General features: G+C 37.8%; 1 protein-coding gene across 2 annotated transcripts in view; it reads left to right on the forward strand.

Moving 5' to 3' along the window:
- LARS1 (leucyl-tRNA synthetase 1) overlaps window positions 1-27,687 on the forward strand; it is a 33,094-nt gene continuing 5,407 nt past the window's right edge. For both annotated transcript variants that reach the window (XM_035902816.1, XM_035902818.1), the window contains exons 1-29: window positions 1-52; window positions 1,027-1,145; window positions 4,505-4,592; window positions 5,276-5,356; window positions 5,802-5,942; window positions 7,094-7,255; window positions 7,871-7,983; window positions 8,398-8,461; window positions 8,956-9,023; window positions 9,368-9,593; window positions 10,689-10,776; window positions 10,875-10,951; window positions 11,605-11,658; window positions 12,618-12,758; window positions 13,389-13,466; window positions 14,404-14,489; window positions 14,582-14,647; window positions 14,751-14,833; window positions 15,487-15,625; window positions 17,865-18,077; window positions 19,505-19,562; window positions 20,499-20,562; window positions 21,147-21,330; window positions 21,583-21,673; window positions 22,523-22,663; window positions 23,216-23,356; window positions 23,453-23,563; window positions 24,690-24,800; window positions 26,942-27,046. In XM_035902816.1, coding sequence (XP_035758709.1) covers window positions 4,542-4,592; window positions 5,276-5,356; window positions 5,802-5,942; window positions 7,094-7,255; window positions 7,871-7,983; window positions 8,398-8,461; window positions 8,956-9,023; window positions 9,368-9,593; window positions 10,689-10,776; window positions 10,875-10,951; window positions 11,605-11,658; window positions 12,618-12,758; window positions 13,389-13,466; window positions 14,404-14,489; window positions 14,582-14,647; window positions 14,751-14,833; window positions 15,487-15,625; window positions 17,865-18,077; window positions 19,505-19,562; window positions 20,499-20,562; window positions 21,147-21,330; window positions 21,583-21,673; window positions 22,523-22,663; window positions 23,216-23,356; window positions 23,453-23,563; window positions 24,690-24,800; window positions 26,942-27,046 — 2,937 coding nt within the window. In that variant the 5' untranslated portion in view covers window positions 1-52; window positions 1,027-1,145; window positions 4,505-4,541. The remainder of the gene's footprint in view (window positions 53-1,026; window positions 1,146-4,504; window positions 4,593-5,275; window positions 5,357-5,801; window positions 5,943-7,093; window positions 7,256-7,870; window positions 7,984-8,397; window positions 8,462-8,955; window positions 9,024-9,367; window positions 9,594-10,688; window positions 10,777-10,874; window positions 10,952-11,604; window positions 11,659-12,617; window positions 12,759-13,388; window positions 13,467-14,403; window positions 14,490-14,581; window positions 14,648-14,750; window positions 14,834-15,486; window positions 15,626-17,864; window positions 18,078-19,504; window positions 19,563-20,498; window positions 20,563-21,146; window positions 21,331-21,582; window positions 21,674-22,522; window positions 22,664-23,215; window positions 23,357-23,452; window positions 23,564-24,689; window positions 24,801-26,941; window positions 27,047-27,687) is intronic.

A 27,687-nucleotide genomic window follows, 5' to 3' on the forward strand; every position in this document is an offset into this window, starting at 1 on the left:
AACGCTGTGAAAGCCCGAACTCCCTTCTGCAGCCGGTTTCGTGGTTCTACAGGTGACATGATCGTTAGTAAAGTGGTAGAGCCGCGCTGAGGCGGATGATTCAGTAGCGTGAGGGAGTAAGAGACTCGTGATTAAACTTTTTAGCATGAGTTAGAACCTTTCATTAAGTTATCGTAGTAGCTTTGCTTCTAAAGGTATTTTGAGGTTTGCTGTGGTACTTTTGTTGTTAGTCAGATGTCTTGTTTGCTTATATGAGTAAAGGTAGGCACAATTTCTGCCCCAAATATCTTAGTAGTGGCTTGATCTTAGGGGGAAAAAAAACTCTCAAGTTTTGTGTATGTCAAGATTTATGACTGCACTATCTGTAGTGCACTTATCCTTTAACACTTGTAATATGTTATACGGTAAAAGAATAAAGAGAAGGAATATTTAACACTTAGGGGTGGTGTTTAAACACTAATGGAATTTAAAATACTTTACCCGAAGAACTCTCTTTGTGAGCTACAATTAGAGTAGACTTGTATGCCAGACTCTTCTCCTGGCATAGGAAGTGCTATTCCCACTTAATGTGTAGCAAGATGAAGAGGCATTAAATGGGGTTTGTGAACAGTCTGGAACAAAACCAGAATTCCATGGGTTTTCTTTTTTTTTTTTTGGTTTTTTTTTCACTGCTCCTATCTCCTCAATTCAGACACCTCTGAGTTTGTTAGTTAGTAAGATGATCGGTTTGTTACCGTGTGTGTTATGTTGGCTACTACAGAATCCTTTTGCTTTGAAAAAGGTTGTTAACCCTTTCCTTACAGATTTGTAGATCTTGTTTCAGAAGGCTGAATCTCAGGGGTACAGATTTGCACATGGTTGATCATGTTAGTGATGCTGTGTTGTGAGATTATCCAGCAGCGTTAAGGAGTCCAGAATTCATGCTTGCCCGTAAGGAAAGGAGTTTAGGAGTGGTCTGTAGTATGTTACAATTCTGTATTTGTTAACACGTTCAGCCAGACTTTTCTTCCCCTCTCTGTTTAACAGGAACGTAAAGGCACAGCAAAAGTTGATTTCCTGAAGAAAATTGAAAAAGAGATCCAGCAAAAGTGGGATGATGAGCGAGTCTTTGAGATTGATGCTTCAGATAGGCAGAACCAAAAGAGGTATCATTACATTTTTTACAGGTTTTATCTTTAACTGCTTGAAATGTCTTTTCAAGGGAACTTTTTTCCTTCAAAACCCAGCAGGGGGAAAAAAAGTGGCCTCTTTTGAATGAATAGTGGTCTTGGATCATCTAGAGGTACTTATGCATTAAGTTGGCATTTCTGTAGCTGGCAACGTGAAGCAGTGGTGTACATCTGTTGGCCAAATTCCAGTAGGATGAAAAAAGCCTTCTTGTTCCTTGGTAGTATCAGTACCCTCTGAGATTTTGAAACCAGATTCTCTTTGGTGACTTCTGCTTTTTGACACGGAGGATGCTTCTCAACGTGATGCCTGAGCCCTTACTAGTGGGAGGGCTTTTACTCTCACAGTTAGAAAGGACCACTCCTTTACCTGAAGGCAGGTGTGTAACTTGCTCTGCTTTGCTGAGAAAAGAACGTTGTTAAACAAATATCTTGGGTCCTGGTATAGGCCAACCTGTTCTACTTCGCACGGAAGTGGATGAAGGCCAGGCGTGTGGTCATCACTGTTCCTCAGATGAGGTGCTGTGATTTCTTTTTGTACATAAACTAATTGCAGAGGTTTGTCCCACTACCCTGTTAGTTGTAGAGCTTCAATTTGCACTTCTGTTGTGATCTGCAGCTCCAGCAAAATTAGTCCCAGGACTGAGTAAGGAGTGAAGGACCCAAACGGGTCAGAAAATTTCAATGCTAAATTAGGAAGTGTAATAAAAACTGTTGTGTGGGGGTGTGTTGCTCACACTGTAAAAGTCTCTTTTTACTTAAAAGAGATGCAGTCTGTGCTTAAATATTCAGTGTCTTACAGGTGGAAATTTAAGGCTGTAATTAATACTTAGTTTCTGACTGAAAATGAAGGTGGTAGGTCAGTTTTACAATATGGAGCAGTTCAATGTGAAATTTCAGTGTTCATTATGGTAACATGTGACCACCTTATAAACAGAGAAAAAGCTGCCTTGCTAAACTAAGGTTCTTATACCTCTAGTTAAAATGCCTTGTATTAATTTCAGGGTTTTGTCTTAAACTTCTACCTATTTTTATAAAATAGCTGGTACTACTAAAAGCTAACCTAGAGGAGAGAGAGAGAGGTGCTGCTGGCAGAACATTTCTGTGGTCAGTCCTTATATAGTCACAGGGGAATTTCATCCCATGCCAGGAAGGGGCTTTATTTACAATGTTTTTTCTTGTGTTGAGTAAAGCTCTACTATGATTTAGATGGAACTGCTGTAAGAGATCTGTTGCTGTTCGTGCAAAACTCAATCCCAGGAAATGATAGCAGGAATACCTGTATCATTACTAAAGATCACAGTTATTCAAAGAAATAATGTGGTTGGCCTTTTCCAAAGCTCAGACTTCATAATTTATTTGATATAATTCCTGTTTGAACTATAGGAGATTCCCTAGGGAAAAATCTAACCCATATTTAAAAAGAATGCAATTCCACCACAATCTTCCTAGGTTGTTTTAATGGCTAACAATGTTCCTGATTGATTTGGGTTTTTTTTATTATTATCTATAAAGTTTTTTATTAACTATGAAGTTCTCTAACGTCAGTTCCAGTCACTGCATTTGCTGTATTTTTGCTTCTCTGCTTGAAGCTTCCTCTGCTAATGTAATTTCATTGTGTTTCTAGAGGGACTGTGTCTGAACCATCTCTTGTTTTCTGCTGTTTCCATGTAATAATGTGATTGGTAGGATTACCTTTGTTCTTTTATTTTGTTAAAGTAAAAGAAAAAACCTGGTTGACATCATCTCTGTGTGTGAATCTGTACTGAGGTTTATCTGGGTTTTTCCTTTCCTTCTTGGTGTTTGCCACTTCTAAATTCATTTGAACTGCTGTGAATTTTACCTTGTTTTTCTTATTTGTTAGTTAGGGATTTTTTTTTTATATAAAGCATTTTACTTTTAATCTATGCTGGTTTTGGTCAACATAACATTTTGTTTTGATAAGGGCTTTCTGGTCTTGTGGTAAAATATTCCTGAGCTGCTGTCTGTTGATTGTAGAAGATGCTTATTTCTTTGCTTAAATTTTCTCCCACCTGGTTGGTTTCATAACTGTGCTCAGCTTTCTGAAATTGTTTCTTCTAAAATAGCAGGTACGTGTAAGCGCTGGTTTGGACTCTGTTCATTTTCCATGTGGCAAACACAGTCTACTCTAGCGCCTGAGCAGCTACCAGGCTTTAATGTTATGTTCCATCCCTTTATCTGTCATGACGGGGTTCCCTGGTGCTAGGTGCAGTGCTGCTCGAGTGAGCTGATGGAGGGACAGCTGCTGAGTTGCTTTGGTCGCTGCTTGCTCAGGACTGTGAAGGTGGCAGCACGCGGTGAGCTGCATTCCTGACCACCTGAGGAAGAGATGGAGCAGAGCTGCTTGGGAGGAAGCATGTTTCACGGATGAAGGGAGCGTTACTGGGCATTAAGAAACACCGTTTAACTTGTGCTTCTATTTCTGCCCCGGAGTAACCCTGAGAAACTTAAGACAGAACCTCTGGAAATGCTTAGCATGCTCAGGAGCACAGTTCCTCTTAGATCAATAGCATCAATGCTCTCACAGTGTGGGAACAGCATTAGTTGTTTGGGTAGGTCTCTGAGTGAAAAAGCAGTGACCTTGGCAATATGAGGTTAGTTATGTGGGAAAGGCAAACTAAATCACGATGATAACTAAAGTGGTGTAACAGGTGGCTGCTTCTTAAATTGCAGTATTGCAAGCAAACAAATGACTTGGCCTTTATTTATGCATGTTTATGCATCAGTGGTAGTGTCTGAAGGGTAAAAACAAGGCACAGAGCTGGGGTAGAGTGCAAAGCTGGAGGTAGAAATTTACAATGTCCTAAAGATCTAGAAATAATCTTAGTTGCTGTGAGAGGTCAGGTTACAATAATATGATACATGTTCAAAACACTGTGCAACAATGTATCTCTGAAGTCAAAAATAATTTACTAATTAATCTAGTGTGCCACTAGAAAACCTGACTCAGACAGTGAAAGATTGAATAAATGAACTCAAGCCTTTGCAGTAATTAATTTACAGAAGGAGGATTAGAACTTCTTATCTTTGGGAAGATGTTATATCTATTTCAAAATTGCTCTGTGATGTCAGTCCTATGTGAGTTTTCTTTTGCGTTGTGTGTTTTGTTTTTTTTTTTTTTTTATAAAGATGATAAAACCTGCTAGTATACCAGTTCTTTAAAACCAAAGACTTGCATTACTGGCAGGGAAAATAGTATTTTAATGTCACTGGGCTGGCAATAGCTGAACGTATTGGTTAACTGTTTTACTTGTGCATCATCTGATGTCCATTTTAAAAGCTAATTACGTGGTTTAATTCTTTGAATTTCTTCTCAGCAAAGGAAAGTACTTTGTTACGTTTCCTTACCCCTACATGAATGGCCGCCTTCATTTGGGACACACGTTTTCTTTATCTAAATGCGAGGTAAAAAATTTCCTTTGATACCTTCAAATACTACTTTAGAACAAATGCTAATTTAGTAGTTAAATTTTGAGCTAACAGAATGCCCTGTTAATTACTTTATAGCTTCAGTAATGACTTACTCAAACTTCCTTTTTTCCCCATGTTTTCAGTGGAAATACTGCTGGTTGAAGAGAACTGCCACTGATTGCTTTTTTAATTCTAGGAGACTAGACTATGGGTGTTTATTCATTCTTTCAGATTTGCAGTGATTTTTAGGAGGTGCTGCTGCTTACCATTTGTCTAGCTGCGAAATGATGCAAACTTAATGAGAAACCTGTCTCTCTTGTTTGTGCCCTATTACCTGTGTGTTGACGGGTTTTAGGCACTAGCGGATAGGATTCCACAAAATTGATCTCTTCTTTACACCCATTCCTCTCCAGTCAAAACCAGCCCCCTGAAAATTAGGAAAGCTTGTACTCACGCAGCCCCAGGCAGTGGCAGACCTGATAACAAAAGTTAGTTTCAACTTCTTTTCTTTTAGTTGGCTTCCTAGATGCTGTTGAACACAGATGACTGTGTTCGTCTGTCTATCTTTTAGTAGTTTCATTTTAAAGAAGGAATTGCACTTATTTTTTTTGAGAAGGGTGCTAATTTAGCCTTATGCCATTCCTGTTTCTTCTGTTTGACTTTTCCACTTTATATAGTTCGCAATTGGGTATCAGAGGCTAAAGGGAAAGAACTGCTTGTTTCCATTTGGTTTACACTGCACTGGGATGCCTATAAAGGTAAGATGGTTTGAGTTACTGAGAGCTTTTTCTAATGTTTTTTTATACTTAAGACTACTTACAGCATTGCTTGCTGTCCATCCCAGAATATCATATTCATTTATTCAAAAATTCATCAAGATAGTGTGATTTGGAACCTGAATTTGTAGTAAAGAAATGTTGTGCTTGAACTATATATTATGACTTTCTAGAAAATGAAATGCTTTAAAATTGAGTTTCTTTATTGTATTTTTTCATTTGCAAAAAAATCTTCACTGTAAACCTCTTCCTGCCATGGCAGGCATTCTTGAAGTTGTAAGATCTCCTAGAAGTTAATACAATGTTCAGAAAAAGTTTAAAGCGTTGTAGTGAAACGCAAAGTGTTATCAGTAAAAAGCACTCCTTAGCTATGAGTGAAGCAATTGTCACAGACAAGTGCTGAAAGACTACCAATAACTCTATGTAGGCTTGTGCAGATAAGCTGAAAAGAGAAATGGAATTATATGGCTGCCCACCTGAATTTCCTGATGAGGAGGAAGAAGAGGAAGAAAACTCTGCTAAAAAAGAAGAAGAAATTGTCATCAAAGACAAAACAAAAGGCAAAAAGGTAAACTTTAAACAAAGACTTTGTGGATTGATAGCTGTGTTCTTAAGGCTTCAAAGCATGCACTGTGGGTTTTTCCTCTTTCACAGTCCTCAGAGAAATCTGTGATAGAAATACTTATGTTGTTTTTTCCAAGTTAGCTGGGTATTTTTAAGGTAGACTTGGGGAAAAAATGCATCAACTGTATGGTTCCAGAAATACCATTTTAATGCATGAAATCTTATTGGCGAACTGGTGCACTGTTTAATGTTTCCTGAGAAAAATGAGATCATTCAGAGTAATACTCTGTGTGGTTTTTTGTTGTTGTTGGCTTTGGTTTTTTTTTCCCCTGCACAAAGCATTCACAAGTTGCAGGAAATAACCCTGCTTTCTCAGCAGTAGGGGATACATACACCTACTATTCTGATTATTCTCTTGTAAATTGGTATCTAGCCTATTCTGGCTAATTGCGCTAAGTAAAATCATCCAAACTGTTTTGGCTTATCAGGTATTTAAATGAGATTTATGATTTTGGGAGCATCACAAAGAAAGGAAAAGAATCAAGGCTAGGAAAAATTCGAGATGTTCTTATGTATATTGCTTATGTATGCTAAAGAGATTGTCACACTGGAAGCATTAGATCTGGGATTCTGTCTGCTCTACATCAACAGAAGATGTGATCTTGCCTACTCTTGCAAGCACTTAAGTCTCTGTGGGGTAGAGACATAAGATATTTGAAGGACAATAGGTGAAAAAAGTAACATGAGCAAAGTAACAGCACAGCAGAAAATGTTTTTGATACAGGGTTATAGTGCAGGACTGCTCCACCTTTTCATGGTAAAAACACCCATTTGTCTGACCAGGACCTTGGTGAACTGGTCATTTCTTGCCAGTTTGTCAGGGCACACCCTTTCTGCAGATGTATTGGAGAGATGCAATCATGTAACGGTTGAAAAGAGAGGTGTTAATGCGTGTACAGCTGAATACAAGCTAGGAAATAGTGTAGATCAGAAACTCTATAATCATTAATCTTCAATGCTAGAGAAAGGACGCTAGAATATTTGTATTAACTTGTATATCTGGAAATAGAAGCCATAGCGTTGTGGTCTCGAGCATATAAAGCTATTGTGAATACAAGTATGTGCGCTTTTTCCTAATCACAATTGTCCTTTCAGAGTAAGGCTGCTGCCAAGACTGGCTCTTCCAAATACCAGTGGGGTATTATGAAGTCTCTGGGTCTTTCTGATGAAGAAGTAGTTAATTTTTCTGAAGCTGAGCATTGGCTGGATTATTTCCCTCCCCTTGCTGTCCAGGATCTGAAAAGCATGGGATTGAAGGTAACTGTATGAAATCTAAGGTTCAGTTATGGAAGCAGCCATACTTGTATTGTCATTATGTTTATGAATATGCTGCTTCTCCTTTGAGATTTTCTGCATAATACCAGCATTATTCTAGAAATGTTTCTGGTATTTTTGGAATTACTCATTTAACCTTTTAATAGTCTTGGGTGATAATTAAGTGCTTTCTTCTATAGACTTTATAGCCTATGCAATGATCATAACTGGAAACAAGAATTGAGTAAAGGAATTATGACTTTCATTTCTTGCTTCCATATCAGATAACTGCTCTGTAGTCAGTATTGACAGTAGTTTTAGGAATAGTAATGATGTGATATTAAATAAAGATACTTGCCCTGCTGACAAGAGATTTTTAAGTATAAAGACATGTAGAGATCATGAAACAAGGCAGCGCTGAAATTTATCTGGAGCGATTCATTAAAACTACTACAAAACCTCTAGAAGTCACAGTCAGCAGGCAGGGCCATGAGTCTTTGACATTTATTTTTTTGGAGAGAAACTTATTTTTATTTTTAAAATAATACTTTTGTTATTGTGAAGTTCCTCAAAATACTTCATTGTATTTACTTACCAGAGACTCTTATGCATTTCCAGGTGGATTGGAGGCGTTCTTTCATTACTACAGATGTTAATCCTTATTATGATTCCTTTGTACGATGGCAATTTCTTACATTAAAGGAAAGAAATAAGATTAAATTTGGGAAACGGTAAGCTTGCTACTTAGCTCTGAGCTTATTGTGAATATGGGTAAGCTCAGCTTTACCAAAGATGGAACCCTAAGATACATCTCTAGAATGTGCTTATAACTCATATTAAACTAAAATCCTTTTGTTTCAAGCGCTCTACTAGACATGGTAAAGTATTGTGTGTATTGTGCTAGCCAAGTGTGTGAGATTGTGTTCAGTTTAATTTTTTTCATGGATACCAACTCAAAGCAAGATAGGGCCGGTACTGAAACCTCTTGCAAAAACTGAGCATTGACATCAGCGGAAAGAGATTGATGCAAAATTTGAAAATACCATTAATAGGTCTCTTTTCCATAAAGATCTTTTTTCTTTTCCGCCCCCCTTGGTCTATGCATTGTTGTATTTGTTTCTAAATGAAAATATACCTTTTTCTAGATACACAATTTATTCTCCAAAAGATGGACAGCCTTGCATGGATCATGACAGGCAAACAGGAGAGGTAATATTTTTAATTGAAGTTTTTATGCATTGCTTATGATCTTAAATACTGAGTGGAAAAATAAATTGTATCTTGGAACAAAACGTATGTTGTACATACAGAATTATCAGTTCTCAGCTGTCAGTACACGTGAAAATTGAATGAACTCTGCTATTGAGAATATTTGTATTGAACTGTGGATAGTAGGTGCCAGCAGCATCACTACTTCAGATCATTATCTATCTGTTGAAACAAAGCAAATAAGCTGTTACAAACTTGTATGTTGCTGAGATAGGGGCTGTGATGAGTAAATTTTTGGACATAGGAATAAAGTATAACCTCTCCAGTCTGCATTTTAGTAAACAGCCATTTGTATCAATGGAAATATGATTTACTTTGAAGAAAGCATTGGTACCTTAAATAGCTTTTAGGTTAGTTTACTCCAGAATAGGATTTATTTTCTTTACTGCTTGAGTCAATGTCATATACTGATTGCTACGTTGTGTGAATTGTAGGGTGTTGGGCCTCAAGAATATACGCTAATAAAAATGAAGGTGTTAGATCCTTACCCTGCAAAATTAAGGTAGGTCTTGAATTTGTAACGGCAAATAGGTTCTATCTAACGGCCAGAGGTGACAATTAAATTAATCTGTTTTGCCTAATGCAGAATATAATTTCACCCCGTTATTTCTGTCACTTCAAAGACTTGGTCTCTGTTTTGAGCTGCTATGTTCACTAGTCTGTGTGAAAATCAAATTGGAGTTTAAAAAAAAAAAAGAAAGAAAATAAAAACCTGCAAAGAACTTACTGACACACTTTCATCCCTTAGGAAATGTTATTAAAAGTTCATATTAGCTTAAAAGCATGTTCTGTATTGCCCTGAATGTTTTTGTTTTGGTGACTTATAAAACACTTCTGTCCCCCTAGTGGCCTACGAGGAAAAAATATCTTCTTGGTGGCTGCTACGCTCAGACCAGAGACTATGTTTGGACAGACTAACTGCTGGGTTCGCCCAGATATGAAATATATCGGATTTGAAACTGTGAATGGAGATATTTTTATCTGTACCCAAAGAGCTGCCAGGAACATGTCCTACCAGGGCTTTACAAAAGATAACGGAGTCGTGCCTGTTGTCAAGGAGCTGATGGGAGAAGTAAGCATCTTGCAGCTTGTTGGTCAGGCTTACCTATTCCTGTGAAGCTTATACTTAAAAATGTGATGGTAGAATTCTACTTATAAAGAAAATACAGGAACTATTTAAAAAAAAAAAAAAGAGTGTTTGGTGACTAAAAAAGCAAGCAGAAGACTGCTTCCTTGGCAGCTGAGCTGCAACTGCCTCTGGGAGATTAACCTGATGCACTTACCTGTGGATGAATGCATTACTATTGCCTTAGCACTCCTTGATGAATGAATGGTTTTAAATAACACTTTTCTGCATGCTGGGAAGAGTGATGACTTCTCTACAAGGAAAGGAAAAAAGTAATGGCTAGAAAGGGTTATGTGAAAAAGGCTTTTTGTTGATGCTGAAATTTCCAGTACATCTTTGTGAATGAAGCTTTCTTAGCTTAGCAGATGAATGGTAGTGTGTTTGATATTTACTATCCTTAACTTCTGGGCTTTGAGTAAGTTTAGTTAGTGGCATTTATACCTTCATGCTGTTTACATCACTCAATCTCTATTTGCTAAAACTTGTCACCATCTTTCTTGATCCTCATTTGAAGGATGAAGCAGAAAACACAGTTTTTGTTTCTTTGTTAGTAGACATGATGTGAATTCAAGAAAATCAGAGGTAGAAGACAACTGCAACATCTAGGCGACCTCCCATCAGTGCATAAATGGTCTTGACAGTGTGCTTTTCCTGCCTTTGTTTAAGCTAGCTTTTGATATTGGCTTCCCACTTATTCCTGTCTTGATGCTGATGTGCTTCAGGTGTTTAGAGACAAACTGTTCTCCTGCTTACTATATTTTTCCAACTCTCAGTAGTTTTGCTTTCTCTGAATTACTTTGTTTATATTATCTTGTATTTGACACTTCTACCAGTAAATAGTCCATATACTGTCTCAACTGGTACACACGTGCTTTTCATATGTACTTCTTCCTTGTCTAACTATGTATATACACACACATATAAATTTATTTGTAATTTAAGGAATGACAGCAAATTTAAAGAGTATCACCCAGGATTGCTTACTCAGCTAGGCTGAAAAAGTGCTATTTATTGTAATGATAATTCTGTTGTCCTGCATAGGAGATTCTTGGCGCTGCACTTTCTGCACCTCTCACTGCCTACAAAGTTATATATGCTCTTCCCATGCTCACGATCAAGGAAGACAAAGGTAATTTTAACAGTGTCTTGCCAAAGCCTGTTTGCATGCTGTGCATTCAATGTGTGTTGACTAATCTTTTTATCTGTTGTATCTCTTTCTTTGTCAAGGAACTGGAGTAGTAACAAGTGTTCCCTCTGATTCTCCAGATGACATTGCAGCCCTGAGAGATTTGAAGAAAAAACAGGTCTGTCTGAACCGAATTGCTTCTGTTTCTGTTTCCTTTCCATAGCGTGGAGGGTCAAAAGTGGATATCCAGTGAGTAAACTGAAACTCCCTTTAATTGCTGAGTTGAAGCAAAAGTAGTTAAAAATAAATGAGGTTAAAACCAGCTGGGCTGGGACAGATGTTTATTCTCAGACTTCAAGAAGAGTTTTGGACAAGAATTGTTTAACTTCTGCTGCATGTTAAGGTATAGAAGAGTACCAGTGAAATTGAAATAAATTCCTGTTGTGGAAATGACTTCCAGAGATGAGATTAAGAGCTCTGTATGAATTTCAAATGAGACTTGAAGTAGCTGTAGCTATTACAGCTTCGAGAGTACATCAGTGTCTAAACAGTTATCCCTGGCTGTTGAATTTTTGTCCCACTCATTTTCAGGGTAGAGTGATAGTGGTTTTTTCCCCTTTTAAAAATGTAGACAACTATGATGAAGAATCACCTGGAAATGGGATGGGCATTACAATCAGGTGTGAAAAATGGTGAGAAGGAAAGGAAGTGGCTTTGTCCGCTTTATAATAAAATATTATGTACAAGAAAGACCCTATGAATGGATAAAAAACTTCAAATGTAGAAGATTTCTTCTAACCACATTGCATTTTTTTCTTCTAACTTTCAAAGGCTTTGAGGGTGAAGTATGGCATCAAAGATGAAATGGTCCTGCCGTTTGAACCGGTAAGCACACGTTACTTTGTATTCATTGATGAGAGATGTGCCAAGAACTCTGCCTGATTTTTCCAGAATTTCTATCTGAAGTCGTCCTCATCTGAAAGAGCTGAAAAGTTTAAAGTTTTCATGTTTTGTTATAGTTGTAATATTTGGTCTGTTGGGGGTTGCAACCAAGATTTGTTGTTCTACTCTATACTTCAGAGATAAAGAAAAGTATTAATTTTTGTGGGAATTACTATTTGGAGAATGGGTTGCATCATTATACTGATAACCTGTTAGTTGCTTAAAACTTATAGCCTTAATGGCCAGATTATTGTCTTACCTGTTCTAAGCAAAGAGCTAAAGTCTCTTAGTATTAATGCAGACTCATGGCAGGGTCTGTTTTTATTAGTAAACATAGGTTACAGATAGAGTCATCCCAATGCTCTGCATTACCCTTGCTTCCACATGCTCGCTTCAGTATTGGTACTGCTTGGTCCTGGTGTCATGTCAGGAGATAAAACTGAGTTATTGCTTGTATGAGGGCAGATCACACTGGGGACTGCCAGGAATTTTTGATGTCATGAGTGGAATTGCACTGATACTTTGGAAGTTCTGCGTAACTTGATTAGTAATAGGTGCTGCAAATTCACATGCAGAGTAATACAGAAGGTTTGATGTAGCCCTAGCACCTGCTTCTGCTGTCATTAGAGTTCTTTGGTTAATATTGCTTTTGGTCAAGATATCAAGCAGCACAAACACTTTCAGATAACTAGTAATGACTGCCTTTTTTCCCTTTCATAACCTCTGGTTAAGACTCTCATGTCAGCCTAGGGACTGCAACCCAAGCAAAACATACTTGTCTCTGTTTTGTTCAATGCATCCCTTCTAGTGAAGCTTGTGAAATCTGGGAAACAAATCTGTGTAGATTTTATGACACTGAGATAATTTGAACTGAAGATCTGACGCTGTCTGTTAATTCTCAGGTGCCCATCATTGAAATCCCAGGTTATGGCAACCTTTGTGCTCCATCAGTCTGCGATGAACTCAAAATCCAGAGCCAGAATGACAGAGAGAAACTTGCTGAGGCCAAGGAGAGAGTGTATCTGAAAGGGTTTTATGAGGGGGTAAGTAATAAAAGATTTTGATAAGTGTTTTCTTCCTGAGTTTGTTTAGGAGAAAAAGTGGGTAAAGATAAAGAGTAAAAAAAAAAAAAAAAAAAGATTGCAAGAAAGAGGGAATTTTTTTTTTCCCCCAGACCACTTCTCATTTAGCCTTCTCGTGCAGTCAGGTTCTGCAGTTGGAGTTATGTAGAATTGAAGCAAGAGAATGGAGGAATGTAGGAGTGCAAACTGAGATTTATAATCTGGTTTCCTTGCAAGTGATCATCTTCTGGGGAGTTGGTCAATTTTGTTACAAGTATTGATTTGGAAACTGATATGAAGAGAGCAATGTGGTGTGGGTTTTTTTTATCTCTTGTCTTTTACTTGTGTAATGGCTGACTATGATGTGTTCCTCAGCTGTTTTCTTGTAAGGTGTCAACAATTTTTATTTCTGACTAGCTGTGATTGCCTATGTGTGTTCTGACATGTATACAAACTTATTTTGGGTAATGAAAGAAACGATCTGTATTCCTATTTTTTGCATGTCAAAGATTGCAGTAACTGCTATTCTTTATGTTGATCTAAAGAGCTATTGCACCTATTCCTTGTTAAGTTAAAAAAAAATAATTAATTCCTGTGATCCATCTTTTACAGGTAATGTTGGTGGATGGATTCAAAGGACAAAAAGTTCAAGATGTCAAGAAACTTATTCAGAAGATGATGGTGGATAATGTATGTGGTAGTATGCACATGGCTTCTTTTAAATTATCCATTTTGTTTTCACAGTAGCGGAGTTGCTGAAGAAACCTCTCTGTTTTGGTGCTACCGTCCTCTTAGTGATGCTTTGAATTGCTACAGAGTATGAAATACTGCTAAAGGAAGAACCTTGTGTTCTTGGCGTAAGCGGGATGAATGAATAGCGTAGACCTCTGATTGCCTGCTTCATCCCGTCACCTTGTCTAGGAAATATTTTGGTGGTCTGATTTAATCTTTGATGCAGTTGTGAGAGTACTGGAAGTGTAAGATCCAAATTGTCAGTCTTCTTCAAGCCTACCTATAATGGATATCTGACATGCAACCACCCCATTTCTGGGGTTCAGCATGCAGAGAAGGAAGAGTAGTAAATGAACAACAATTGTGTCATCTCTAATAAAGAGGGGGACTGTAAGTGGGAGAGGCTTCAGTTATTCAGTCAATATTCCCTTGCTGTTGTAGCATTGTTCAGATTATAACATAACACTTCATTCTCCATCAGAATATGTGGTTTGTGAAGGTAGAATTCAAGTTCATCGTTGCATTTTTCTTTACTTTCCCCCCTCCCCCTGTCCCCCAGGGTTTTCTAGTAGCTGTTTTAATCAGTAAGGGAATGGTCAATGAGTAATATTTTGTGCTTCTGTCCTCCTTTTTGTCATGCATGGAGACATTCTTCACAAAATTACATGAACTGATACCTCAGAGAAGTATAGTCAAGCGTTGCTCTCATTTTAAGGTGAACACTGAGGCAGAGAGCCTGTGCAGTGATGAAAGCCATACAATGAATGCTGTAAAACAGATTAGAGAGGATGCTTTTTAGTAAGATGTGAGGATTTTCAAGACTTTGCAACGTCCTAAGAGTTGAAAGGGCAATAAAACCCAAGACCTTAGCTTTTATTGCCCTTTCAACTCTTAGGATGAAGCCATGATTTATATGGAACCTGAGAAACAAGTTATGTCGAGGTCTGCTGATGAATGTGTCGTGGCCCTTTGTGACCAGTGGTAAGTGAAGTAAAGCTGTAGTTACAAAGTTACTGCCAAATTAGATCCTACTTGTGGATTGCTTAATTACAATAAACTTTTCCTGACTATAGGTATTTAGATTATGGTGAAGTGAACTGGAAGAAACAGGCATCAGAGTGCTTGCAACACCTAGAGACGTAAGTTATAAAAGCAGATGTAAAGGAGTGTGATTGTTTGCGGCTGCTGGTGGTGGTCTAAGAGGGCTGAGAGGAGTAATTAGTAATAGCTCATTTCTTACAGGTTTTGTGAAGAGACTAGGAGAAATTTTGAAGCTACTTTAGGTTGGCTGCAAGAGCATGCATGCTCCAGGACATATGGCTTAGGTAGGCAAAACACTCCTTTTCTCACTCAGTGCTTCATGAGAGCGGTACTCATAATTTCATTTGGAATCCTTAGATGCTATCTAGAATCCAAAATGGTACAGGTAAATGTAGAACAGATTTATCCAACTTACATCTTGGCCCAGCATCCCAGAGTAGGCACTGTTTCTTGAAAACACATGTGGCCAGGGTAATGTTATTTTTGCATTACTACGGTGATTCTATGTAGTGTCTCTGTAGCTTTTTGCCTGGGCCATTGATTTGGAAGGGACCCCAGAAGAAGGAACTAATACCATCTCTTGGGTGTTCTCTTTCGATTCTGACTAGTCTTCATCTTGTGTAGCCTGTGACATGGGACAACTGTTACAACTGCATTGTAATACACAGCAAATTATCATGAGCTGAAACGTTTGACAGTTTTGTTAAGAAGCTGACTTCAAAAATAGCAAGTATTTTCTCTTAAATAAAAATTTTAAAATGAAAGTTGAATTTTTTTTTTTTTTAAAAAAAAGGATTTTTAAAAGCATAAGCATGATTACTTGCAGATATATATGTGTGTGTGTAGATATATCTTCCACTGAAAGTCAAACCGCTTATGTATGCTTGAGTAGGGATGATACTGACTGTATCTGATACCTGGCTTCCCTCTCTTCTAGGTACCCGATTACCTTGGGATGAGCAGTGGCTGATAGAGTCTCTCTCTGACTCAACGATCTACATGGCCTATTACACAGTGGCTCATCTGTTACAGGGAGGTAACCTGAGGGGCCAAGGGGAATCTCCTTTAGGCATCAGGTAAGGAGCCTGAATCATTAAGTTTTCTTGCTTAATTCGGCATGCTTATCTCCTGAATTGTTCTTGACAAAGGCTTGCCAAGCAGGCTGATTCTTTGCTTTTGTGTTTAAAAAGCATCATTATAAAACTTAACCTGCTATTAGCTAAGTTACAGCAAATCTCCAGAAGGGGAATAAGGAAAATGAAAGGAGTATTTAAAAGCCGGGTAGACGAGGTGCTTAGGGACATGGTTTAGTGGTGGGATGGCAGGGTTAGGGTAACAGTTGGGCTTGATGATCTTAAAGGTCCTTTCTAATGTAAATGATTCTATGAGCATGGTGGCCAGAGAGGAGGAATGTCCCTGAAAGCAGAACTGTGTGCAGAGTGAATCACTTTTTTTTTTTTTTTTTTTATACTTGTTTGACTTGCCTTGAAATGGTCCTTGCCAGGTGTTTTTGATTGGTTTCAGTGGCTGCTGAAGTGTCTCTGCTTATTGAGACTGCTTTGCAACTATAAAAAAATTGTGTGCTTCAGTGTGCAAAATGGGCAAGATTAGCACTTAGTTTTTGTCACTGTATTAAAAGGTGGTAACTCTCTTAGAAGCTTAGAACCATCTTTTATCTACAACTTGCATGTGGAAACCTTCAAAGTAAGAGGGAGAAGGCATTTGTACCAAAATACTTACTAAGACTGCTCTGTGACCTCTTGGTTGGAGTGGTTGTGAACTTTCAGTGATAAAGATCAGAGAGCTGAGATATTACAACTCGCCTAGAATTGAAAAAACCACTGCTAATCTTGCTTTGAATCTTATGCTCTAATTCAGCATGTTTTATGAACTATTTTCTGGAATAGTTTATACATTGGAACTGGAACTTACCTTATTCAATACTATAACTAATCTGAAAACCATTTCCAAAGTGGAGGTTCTTACAAACAGAAATAGTTCTGAAAGACTCGGCAAGGTTTTAATTTTGGCTCAAACCTCTCTAATTATAGAGAGGCTACCAACATACTAGTCGTGTCTGGAAACAAACTTTGAAGTGAGCATCCTGAGCACTGAATTACAGATTTGATGTAATTAAGTATATACAATTAGAGTGTACTATTGTGCAAATAGATAACATCTTTCTTGTAGTGTTCACAAACACTTTTTACTAAGACTTACTCTGTGGGGTAAAGTAAAAGGGCATTTATGGCACATCATGTCAGTTGTCATTTGGTTACAGTGGTCTTTGGCACCAAACATAGCTAAGTCATAACAGTAATCTAAAGCATAGAACAGTAACTACCAGGTCTAAAGCAGCAAACTGGTGCATGTAAGACTTCATTCTAGACTGGTGGTATCGACCGCCATTTGAACTCGTTGTTTAATAGGTACTGGAGGGTCTTTGGATCCAGAATGCTTTTCCTTTCTGCATGATACAGACCAAAACACCGTAGTAGATGTTAACAAATAGTAAACTTTGATCTGAAATTATTTAATTTGAAACGTGTGCAGGTAGTATCTGGTGGACTCCAGTGAAATTCTTAGGAGCTAGGAATAAAAATCTCTGTGGAAATAAGAAGGAATTTTTTTTTTAATGCAGGCCAGTGGCTGCAGAACTGTGGGTCTAAGTTGCATTTCATCAGTGTTCTCCTTCAAAATTGTGGATCCTATCTCTAGTAATTGGTAAAATGTATCTTATAGTAAATGTTAATTTTGAATGGGTTAATTCCATTCAAAGTGGGAAAAGACCACTAATTTTTCCATGTGGGAGATAACTGCTGTACAATTCAAGGTCCTCTGGTATGCTTGCTCTTTTACTCATGGATGCCAGAAGGAAATGGCTGTATGACCCAGTACAAGGGAGGGCAGATAAATTTAGGTACTCATAGTAGGTTTTCAGTGGTTACAGGTGGTGCTGGGGGGGTGGCACTTGGAAAGGACATAATCAGGTTTCCAGGACATTCAAGATTATGCTTTAATTATTAACTACTTTTTCTTTACAGGAGTCTTTATGCTTTATTGGGAAATATCAAAGGGCATTTTAAGTAGGTCATGGCTTGAGCAGTTCTGAATTCTGATTTTGTTTCAGATGTTGGATTTGCTCATCTGATCTTAGACAAATTACCTGTATGCTGTTTGTCCAGGTTTGCTGTGCTTATCAAATGGAATATGTTGTGAGAATAAATCAACAGTTTTAAGCGGTCTTACTAAAAATGCTGTGGTGTGTAAGAAGAACTTTTACTGCCATCTGAATATGGGACTAATTCTGTGCAGGGCACATCAAATGAGTAAAGAAGTTTGGGATTACATCTTCTTCAAGGCAGCTCCATTTCCTAAAACAGAGATTCCAAAAGAAAAGTTGGACAAGCTAAAGGAGGAGTTTGAATTTTGGTATCCTGTGGATCTCAGAGTTTCTGGCAAAGATCTTGTTCCAAATCATCTGTCATACTACCTCTATAATCATGTGGCTATGTGGTCAGATCAAAGGTAAGCTTGGAGATAATGCAAAGCAGGTATGCAGGAGATAAAGCTGGGGAGTTTGCAGTTCTGCTACATTTGCTAACGGCTTTTTTGGACTGTAAAGCACTCAGAATTAAGTTGAAAATGTATTCTTTCATATTGCAGGTTTGTTAATGGTTGTCTGTAGTAGAAGTTACTGAAATTGAAGGCTTTTTACCATTATTTCCCTTGTTTTTTTATGTTTTCTAGAATCCTTTAAAGATTTTAAGATGCAAGATTCTTACTTAAAAATTCTAAAACATTGTTTAAAGCAAAACTGAAATCTAACTGCAGAATACAATTTCTAGTTGATTTGCTGAAATCCTGTTTGTTCTAAACACTGGAATTCTAGCATGTAGCATCACGGACTTGGCAGTTTCAATTGGCTCTAGAGGAAACCTAAGGATTTATGTCCTAACTAAACAGCACCTTGGCTTGGTGCTTCTCTGGAGGTTATGTGTAAAAACATATTAAAACAGCATTGGTGCATGTTTAGGGTTTTTTCCTCTTTTGGGAGTGGAGACAATACTAAGTACCAGCATCTAGAGCTAAATCCAAATGCAGCTCATGTTGGAATTGTGGTGTTTGATGTATTTTTCATTTGTTTTAGCTGTCTATGGAAGCATGAGATGCTCAGTTAGGTAGCCACATGAAAAAGCAAATGTGTAAAAGTGGAGAATAATTTTAACTTTAGCTTTCATTGGCCTGTTTTTATAAAAAGTCAAATGTCTTCTGTAAATATCTCGTCCTATGTATTTTCAAGTATTGAATTGTATTCCTGCACTGGGATTTTAAGTAACTTTATCATCAAGTTTTCTTAATTACTTCTCGAGGGTCATAAAAACAGTGTATATGTGTTCCCATGGACTGTGCAGTACAGGTTGAGAATCTTTGCTGATCATATGGTGCTTTTAGACGGGTGTAGTTCTGTGCATGAAGATACTACGTTTGTGTTCCATTGAACATCTAGTTAAGAGTTGTATAAAACTATATGAGAAAACAACTTTCCCTATTTATAGTAAAGATGGTTGGGGGAAATTTGATATCTGCTTTCTCCATTGGTAGAGAGATGTGGGACTCGGCTCTATCAAGTGCTGTTGGGCAATGCCAATCACTGGCCTTTGAATTAATTATAGCTGATTAGAAGGAGGTGGGGTAAATGAAGTATAATTGTAGGTGCAATGCTCCCTGCTTTGCATTTCAGCAGTGATAATCCCTAACACTTATATTGTAGTTCTTTTAATCTTCAGAGACACTACTTAATTTTTTTTAAGACACCCTCTTGGTATTTTTTTGAAGCTTCCACTTAAGGTGTTCATCCCAAACTGGAACATAAAATGTTTGTGAATTTCTTTTTTTTTTTTAAAAGAATGTGTATTTACTTTACAAATGCTTCATATCTTTTCTTTAAACAGAGAAAAATGGCCAGTAGCTGTGAGAGCAAATGGACATCTCCTTCTCAATTCTGAAAAGGTATAGTGAGGTTTCATGTATGAGATGGTTTTTTTTGGTTGTCAAAATAGGCACTTGCCAGTCAGACTGGAAAAGTCCTTCTTGGAGTTTAAAAGGAGGAAATAGAGAAAATTCTAATTTCTTCATTGGTGCCCTCCAGTTTTTCGTTCATCAGAGGTGAAGACCTGCCTTTCCTCCAATTCTATCTAACAGTTAAGTTAGCTCTTGTATAGCTTCACTAGTTTAGTAAAGATGTCAGTGCACTTCTATTAAGTTTTAGGGTAATACAGAATGTAGGATGATTTTTTTGGGGGGTGAGGGGGGGACATGATGAGCACATGACTAAATTTTAGCTTTATTAAACATTGGAGAAGGAGCAGTGAGAACAAAAAAGCTTGTGCCAGTAACTTGCTAATGTATGCAAGTTCTGAAATTGAATTTAATTGAATTTAAAAGTGCCTGAACCTAGGAATTAGGCCTTGGAGACTGTCCAGTATGAAGCAAAAAACCCCACCAGAGTCCTTGAAAAATCAATGCAGGATGAGCTGAAAATGCCGATCTTTTGAAGTAGCATTTAAGTTTAATTTAGGTAATTTCTGGAATTAAATTTTTATACCAGTTGTCCCGTTTTTCAAAAGCTGACAGAGTCAAGGGTGGAACCCAAATGATGCGGAAGGCAGCTACCGTTTCCCTGCAGCTGTGGTGTGCATGGACCTTAGTACTAACAACTTGTGCAAGTCTCAAGACAGGTTTGACATTCAGGAGTTAGATGAGTGCTTGCAAAGTTTAGTCTGCTTTTACTGTGAGACCTAGTTCAGATTTACCAAATTACTTTTGCTATGATTCATGAGAAAATACTTTCTCAGTGGTTTGCCCAGACCCTTGTTGTGCAGACTTGCTTATGCAACAACAAAATGGATGTGTGAGAAAACAAAAAACCTCTTCTATGTCTTTCAGATGTCTAAATCTACAGGCAACTTTCTTACCCTAACTCAAGCTGTTGACAAGTTTTCTGCAGATGGTAAGTATGCTCTGACCTGCATCTGGTTTTTAATTGTGCCAGAGTGACTGAAATTAGTGTTTTGCTCTCAGTGGGTTTAGTGGAGTCACAAATTGCAATAAATCTACTGCTTACCACCTGTTCTTGTTTGAAAAGCTGAACTCTATTTAGAAAATTGGGATGCATGTTAGCACAACACCTGTTTCAACCAAGAACTGCTCCTGGTGTTGAGACCTCCTAGAGCGTGCCTGTTTCATTCTTCCACATTCTCATGAGAGATCAAAGCATAAGACACTGTTGATGCACACTGTGTGTATACATGCATGCCCCTGTTCCTTCTTGCGTGCTCTTGTTTTGTGGACAGCGATTGTACCAGTCTCCTGGTTCTTGGTGTCTGTCTGGTTATGGATAAAGTGCATCCTTTGGGACCTCTCTTTCTAGTTGGCCAGCCAGTTTCCAAATGCACTTTGCATTTTATGGTAATAAAATGATGAATTATTATAATAAAAAGTTAGTTGTAATTTGTTTTGAGTCCCATGCCTCCTGCATCTATATCTACCAGCTAATTGTGTGCCAGCCATGTTAGCTGATCCACTTTCTTTCAGGCATGCGATTAGCCTTGGCTGATGCTGGAGACACTGTTGAAGATGCCAACTTTGTGGAAGCCATGGCAGATGCTGGTATTCTTCGTCTCTACACATGGGTGGAGTGGGTAAAGGAGATGATTGCAAACAGAGACAGTCTAAGAAGTGGTCCTGCCAACACCTTCAATGACAGAGTCTTTGCCAGGTACTGTACAAAGGCTGATACAGTTTGGCCCTCTTTTTTTTTTTTTTTTTTTTTTTTTTTTCCTGCAAGGAGCATCTCTAGGTTGTTTTTTTTTCCTACAAATTAATGAATTCCATAAAACCCCCTCACATTACAGAATAGGTTATGTGACTGTGCTGCACTGGTGACATTGGTGGTGTTGTCTTACACAGTGTTGCTATTATATGGAGTAGATTATGCAATATTGATGTTTTCCCTTCCCTTCTCCCCTAGTGAAATGAGTGCAGGCATATTGAAGACAGACCAAAACTATGAGAAGATGATGTTTAAGGAAGCCCTGAAAACTGGCTTCTTTGAATTTCAGGTAGGAGTTATCTTTTTAGGTGTAAGAAATTAACACTTGGTATTTGTTACTTTGTGGATTTCTTTTGATCCTGATGTCTCTGATCCTTAATTATACAGCTGAATTGGAATCAGAATTGTGCCAAGAAAGGAGTGCTTTAATGGAATAAATCTGAAATTATAAAGGGCTGCTGTGTCATTTTTACAAAGGTCCAGAGGAAGACAACTGTGATGCTGCAAATAATCCTGATATCTAATATGAGCAAAAAGCTGCTTAAAAAAGGGATGCTATTAAAAAGAGTGTTTCCTTTGTTTAGCTCATTTGTAATAAGGAACTTTTCATAAGAAATCCACATAATACATCAACAAAATTGTTTGGAAGCAAAGTAATATATTCAATAAAACATGTCTCTGGAGCGTCTGCTGAACTGTGCCGCTTCACCTAATGAATTACAGGGACTCCTTTATGTGGCTCCTTTATGATATTCAGGGATATGATTAAGTAGGCTGAACTATATGTATACTGATAGATCATATTCATTGCCTTTTTCTTAGTACTTATTAGTATCTTTATGCAAGCTATTCGGGCTGATAGTGCCTGATACACAGTTGTGGATATTTTTGTCTTTTCTGTCTGTGCCAATAAACCCTTAAAAAAAGTACCATATTAATGCAAAAATCAAATGACTAACTGTGACATATGCTTAGGTGCTTCAGGAAAATACAGTTCTTGTAATAATCCATTTTGGGGTTCTAAGCTGCTTACATTCTAAAGGCATATTAGAGCAAAAGAATAGTGTGTGTTTTCTTCTAAGTGATTCTCCGTGGCAGTTGGAGTGTGTTAATGATGATTGCATTGGCTGTGTTTCAGTCAGCAAAAGATAAATATCGTGAGCTGGCGATAGAAGGAATGCACCGAGAGTTGGTGTTTCAGTTTATTGAAGTCCAGACTCTGCTGTTGGCTCCTATCTGTCCCCATTTATGTGAGCACATCTGGTCGCTGCTGGGAAAGGTACTAATGTTTGTTTTGTCATTTGATTTGGATCTAAGCTTTTACTGATTTTTAGTAGGTTTGTATCAGGCTTATGGATGTCTTTCACATGCAAGTAGAAGAAGCGTACGTCCTGTAATATGAAGAACTATAGTTAGCTGATTGTCCATAGGACAGCGAACATACAGAGTTAGCCTGTTACTGTGATGATATATGCAACTTTAATACAAGTCAATTCAGTTGTCTAATCACAAAGAGATGATCTAAAATTAACCCAAATAATGCAATATTCCTACACTTCAGCGTGAAACAGGTTTTTTAAGTGCCTGTGTGTGTAGATGAAGTTATGCAGCTATATGGCAAGTGTAGTTGTATGTATAGTCCTTAACACACTTGCAAATAAATGCTTGTTGCTGGTACACTGATTCCTTTACAACCTAGTTATAGGTGGGTGCTCACTGAGGTTCAAACTGTCTAAACTTCAGTTTCGATTCAAGCTATAATGGGTTGAAAAACCACCGGATCCTGATGTGTTTTCATCTCAGTGCATGTCACTTCTTCCTTCCTTCAAAGTCTGATTCCATCATGAGAGCCTCATGGCCAACAGCAGGTCCTGTGGATGAGGTATTAATTCGCTCCTCTCAGTACCTCATGGAAGTAGCTCATGACCTCCGACTCCGTCTCAAGAACTACATGGCACCTGCAAAAGGAAAGGTGAAGTGCACTAGGTCGTCCTTTTAAGTGTGCGTACTTGTTAATTCTGTATTGCCTCAGGACTCCTTCCTAATTTTATTTTCTTTTTTTCCTTAGAAAAGTACTAAAGAACCTTCCCAGAAGCCTTCTCACTGTACCATCTATGTGGCAAAGAACTACCCACCTTGGCAGCACACCACCCTATCAGTTCTGCGCAAGCACTATCAGGTGGTCATCCTTTCATGTTTCTTTGGGCTGCTTACCTGCTTTTTTGTGGGCTCTTTTCTTCTATCTCTAAAAAGCTTATAAGCTGGAATTTTTTACCAAATTACTTCAATATAAAGCAAGATAGTTGTAATTTTCTTTATGCTTTTACAACTGTCCAATGAATTTTGGTGCTTAATGAAAAAGTCCCAAGGAATGTCATTGATTTGACAGCATGATTTCATTGTTTTTCAACAATGAGTAAAAAGCAGCCCATATTCTGTTATTTATTTCATTTGTAAGTGGATAGCTTTTAAAAATATTCTTCCCAAGTATATTTCTGAGGAAACATCGTTCAGTGACAGATTAATGCTGCCTTGCCATGCAAGTGGGCGTAGAAGCATTGTTTTGGTCCTTGAATAGGTGTATGCTATTTGGTGATGTATTCTGTTTCAGCCTGTTTCTTGTAACACCAGTCATAAGTACAAGAAATAGACTGTTCTAAAAGCAGAAGAATCTGTGCTTCTGACACAGGGAAACTGATGAGAGTGGCTTTTGGCATCTTGATGAACCATCCTTCTCAGCCTGAACAAATCAGTGCTGTATCTGATAGAGAGTCATGACTTCCAACTTGCAGTATTGAGATAAACCAGTATTCCTCATCTGAAATTTGGTTTGGGGGTATTAAACTTTGGTTATTCTGTAGGCTTTTTTCTGCATTAGTGTTAAAATCTGCTGTTTGGTCTGATGCACTAAATAGGATTGTTGCAAATATCTGAATTTTGGATGTGAAACTCAAACAATTCAGGAAACTAGTGCTTAAAAATGTGCTTGTGATAAGGCTTAAATCTGGATTTAAAATGCATTCTGGTAGAAAATTTAAGTATATTAATATATAGTCACCAGAAAGAATAACAAAAATACAGAATAACACTGAGTTGCCTGAATGGCAAGTTACCTGGGGTTTTTTTGGTCAAAGTTTTAAAATTTTACTTTTAAAATGTTTCAGAGGGATGAGAAAATTATTATATGTTGAATCAATGATGATGACAAAACTCGCTGATATTTATACGAAGGGTATATGATATTAAAGGGCAAGGGTTTTTTTAATGATCCCTATGTTTTTTAATGGATGTTCATTAATGTTTAGGTCAGTGGAGGTCAACTGCCAGATAATAAAGTAATTGCCAGTGAGCTTAACACCTTGCCAGAGCTGAAGAAGTATATGAAGAAGGTTATGCCTTTTGTTGCCATGATTAAGGTAAGTGTCAGAGGGACAGTTCTTGTATAGAAAAAGCTTTTGTGAATGAAACACATCAGCCAAAGGCAACAATAAACTGTAACTTTGTGCATGGGTATTATTGTTTCCTTTATTTCATCCCTGGATCTCCTACCAACTTTTGACCTCGGTCCCTATCCTGCCTCTTGCCTATTTGTAAACTTCTTTGGCATCTCTGGAAGAAAGCTATAACAAAAATGTCTCTACGTGAATTGGCCCAGGTGAACTAGTTGAGGCTTGCTAGTTCGTATATTTTGCAGGTTATACAGTCTGTGCTTCAAATATAAGTGGATTCCTCAACACTTAAAATGCATCATATTTGACTTTTTCATGCTGAAATAAGAATGAGGTGTTGGTCTGGAGGCATAAAAATGCTTAACCTTTGAAAGGTAAGAAGAAGGCTAGAGCTAATTGATTGCACTACATTTAGAGGAGGGAAAAAGGGACTGTTCTGAGCCCTGACTGGAATTTGGAATTTTGTATATCATTCTTATGTTTTTATCACTAATATTCTGATATTTCATTATTATTTTCCCAGAGTCACGCAAACCTATGAAAATCTTGGCTTGCATTTTTTTTAAAGAAACTTTTTTGTGCTTGCTTTTGTAGATAAAAATTCAGTACAGCAACTAGGAAGGTTCAAAAAGCAAAGGATAAGCAAAATTTTAAGTAAAAAAAAAAAAAGGGTCGCAGAATAGGAATTAAGCCCTTTTTGACCTCTCCTCATGATTCTACTCATGATCTGTGGAAGCTGAGAGGGATTAGTAATGGAAAAAAATCTTAATGAGTATAAAAATATTACTCTTTTCCTTAAGTTTTAGCTTGGTTTTTAAAATGTGTGTAATGATGTCTTCTATTTGTATGCTTTGTCATATTTTGTAAATGCAGGTGCTCTTTTGCCCTCTCTCTATAGAGTTATTCTATTTATTCCTTTTTATGGTAGCTCAGAAGCCTTCAGAGGAACGGAGAGCACAAAGCAGCTATGAAGCTTCCTGTATAAGTAAAGTTTGTAAAGAGATGTAGTGATGGGTTAGGTCAACTGATACAGTTGGAAAAGGTCAGACAAGCTTTCAGTCCTACAAGAGTGTTAGGTCTGAAACATCCCTGTGTTTTGATGTCCTTAGTCTGGCAAGAGTTAGTGATCCTGGTGCACGCAGGGAATGGGGCTGGCGTGCTGAGGCTTACCAGTAATCGATCCTTTCACTTTTAAAGAACAGTAAGCAATTTCACATAAAGGAGTTGAAACATCTCAGCACAGGTTCCCTAGATTGGAATGTTTTTCTCTGAAACCAATTATTCAGCAACTCCAGTGTACAACAAGCGTTTCTGCTTGTGCTTCCCGTTTGTCAAAGGAGAGCTCAAATATAGAAGAAACTTTGTGATTTACAAAGGGAACCAATTCAGTGTTAATGTAGGGAATCTTTCACATTAAACTGACAAAGAAATCGGGAAACCACAACCATGCTGAGTCTGACAAAGCAGAGACAGCTGGCTCAGCATATGAAAGGGAGAGATTAAAATCCGAAGAGGAAGTTCTGTTTTAGTATGTTTAAAAAAAAAAAAATAATTCACGTGGTTTTTATATTGCCTTTAATACTTTTTCTCTTGTGACTGTTGCTGTTGGCTTTCTGGACTAATTAAGTTACTTTTATGTTAACATATAAAGTAGTTGTTATTTCCCTGCAGAGAACTTGTTTTACAACTGCTGTGAACGTGTCCAGTTGTTGTATGCTTGTCTTTTATTTTAAACTAGGTCATAAGACTGAATTTCCTGCTGTGAAATACCACTGAAATGCTGACTTATTTTGTGAATTCTCAACCTGCACATTAAGTAGGGATTATAAATAACTGTGAATGTCAAACACCTTTTCAATTCTATATTAAAAATGTGTTCTAATTGCTCCTACTCCTCCCATCAGTGTCTCTAACTCCCTGTAGAAAAAACCCTGTTACAAGAAAATTATTGCTCCTACGTTAGCATGTTGTGCCAGCAGAGAGCTCTCATATTTAAAAGCCTATTCTTTTCATGACTAATGTAGGTAGTTTGCCATTTTGAAGCATCATTTTACTTGCAGCATTTAGAGGGGTTTAATTCGTGGGGGTTTTTTTCCCTCCTCTAACAGGAAAATCTGGAGAAGAATGGTTCACGTGTTCTTGATCTGGAACTGGAATTTGATGAATGTGCAGTGCTCATGGAAAACCTTGTCTATTTGACAAATTCCCTGGAGGTTGGTATATACTTGGTGCATTCATTACTTGGTTTTTATTGGGATAGCTGGAGGATGAGCCTTTCCTAAGGCTCGAAGCCTGTTTACATTAACCTTAGGGTGTACGTTGCTCAAGTAATAGGTGGGTTTTTTATCAACTTTCTGTGTTTCAGTCTTGGTGTTTAAATTTGTCAAAAATAGCTGTATAAATCTGTTAAATACAGGCATGAGACACAGTGGTAGGTGTGTCATATACAAACACGTTCCCACAAAACAGAGGTGGCTTTTGCCGCAGCACTGGTTGTATCTGTGACAGTAAAGTCCAGTGGCACTTTTGAAGGAGACTTCTTTCTCTGAGCCAACCAGTATCTTACATTTTTTCAGCTGAAGAAATGAGATGTTTCAAGACATTACTAGCAAGAATGATCAGAGTCCTTAGCCTTGTATCCTTGGACTCTTACAGCAGCATGCTAACTGTAGCAGATTAACCTGCCCTTTTCAAGGAGCAGGTTCTGGGCAGGGCTTTTAAAACTATGCTGTACGGTACAATGGATACTCAGCTAATAGCAGTTGTGCTGCTTCATATGATAACTACAATTTAATTCAATAAGCAGCATGTTAATGAGGGGACAGCTCAGGCAGGTTTGGGGGGGGGGGGCACC

Source organism: Egretta garzetta, unplaced genomic scaffold (genome assembly GCF_000687185.1).
Source record: "Egretta garzetta isolate BGI_Z169 unplaced genomic scaffold, ASM68718v1 scaffold1, whole genome shotgun sequence".
Classification (NCBI taxonomy): Eukaryota; Metazoa; Chordata; class Aves; order Pelecaniformes; family Ardeidae; genus Egretta; species Egretta garzetta.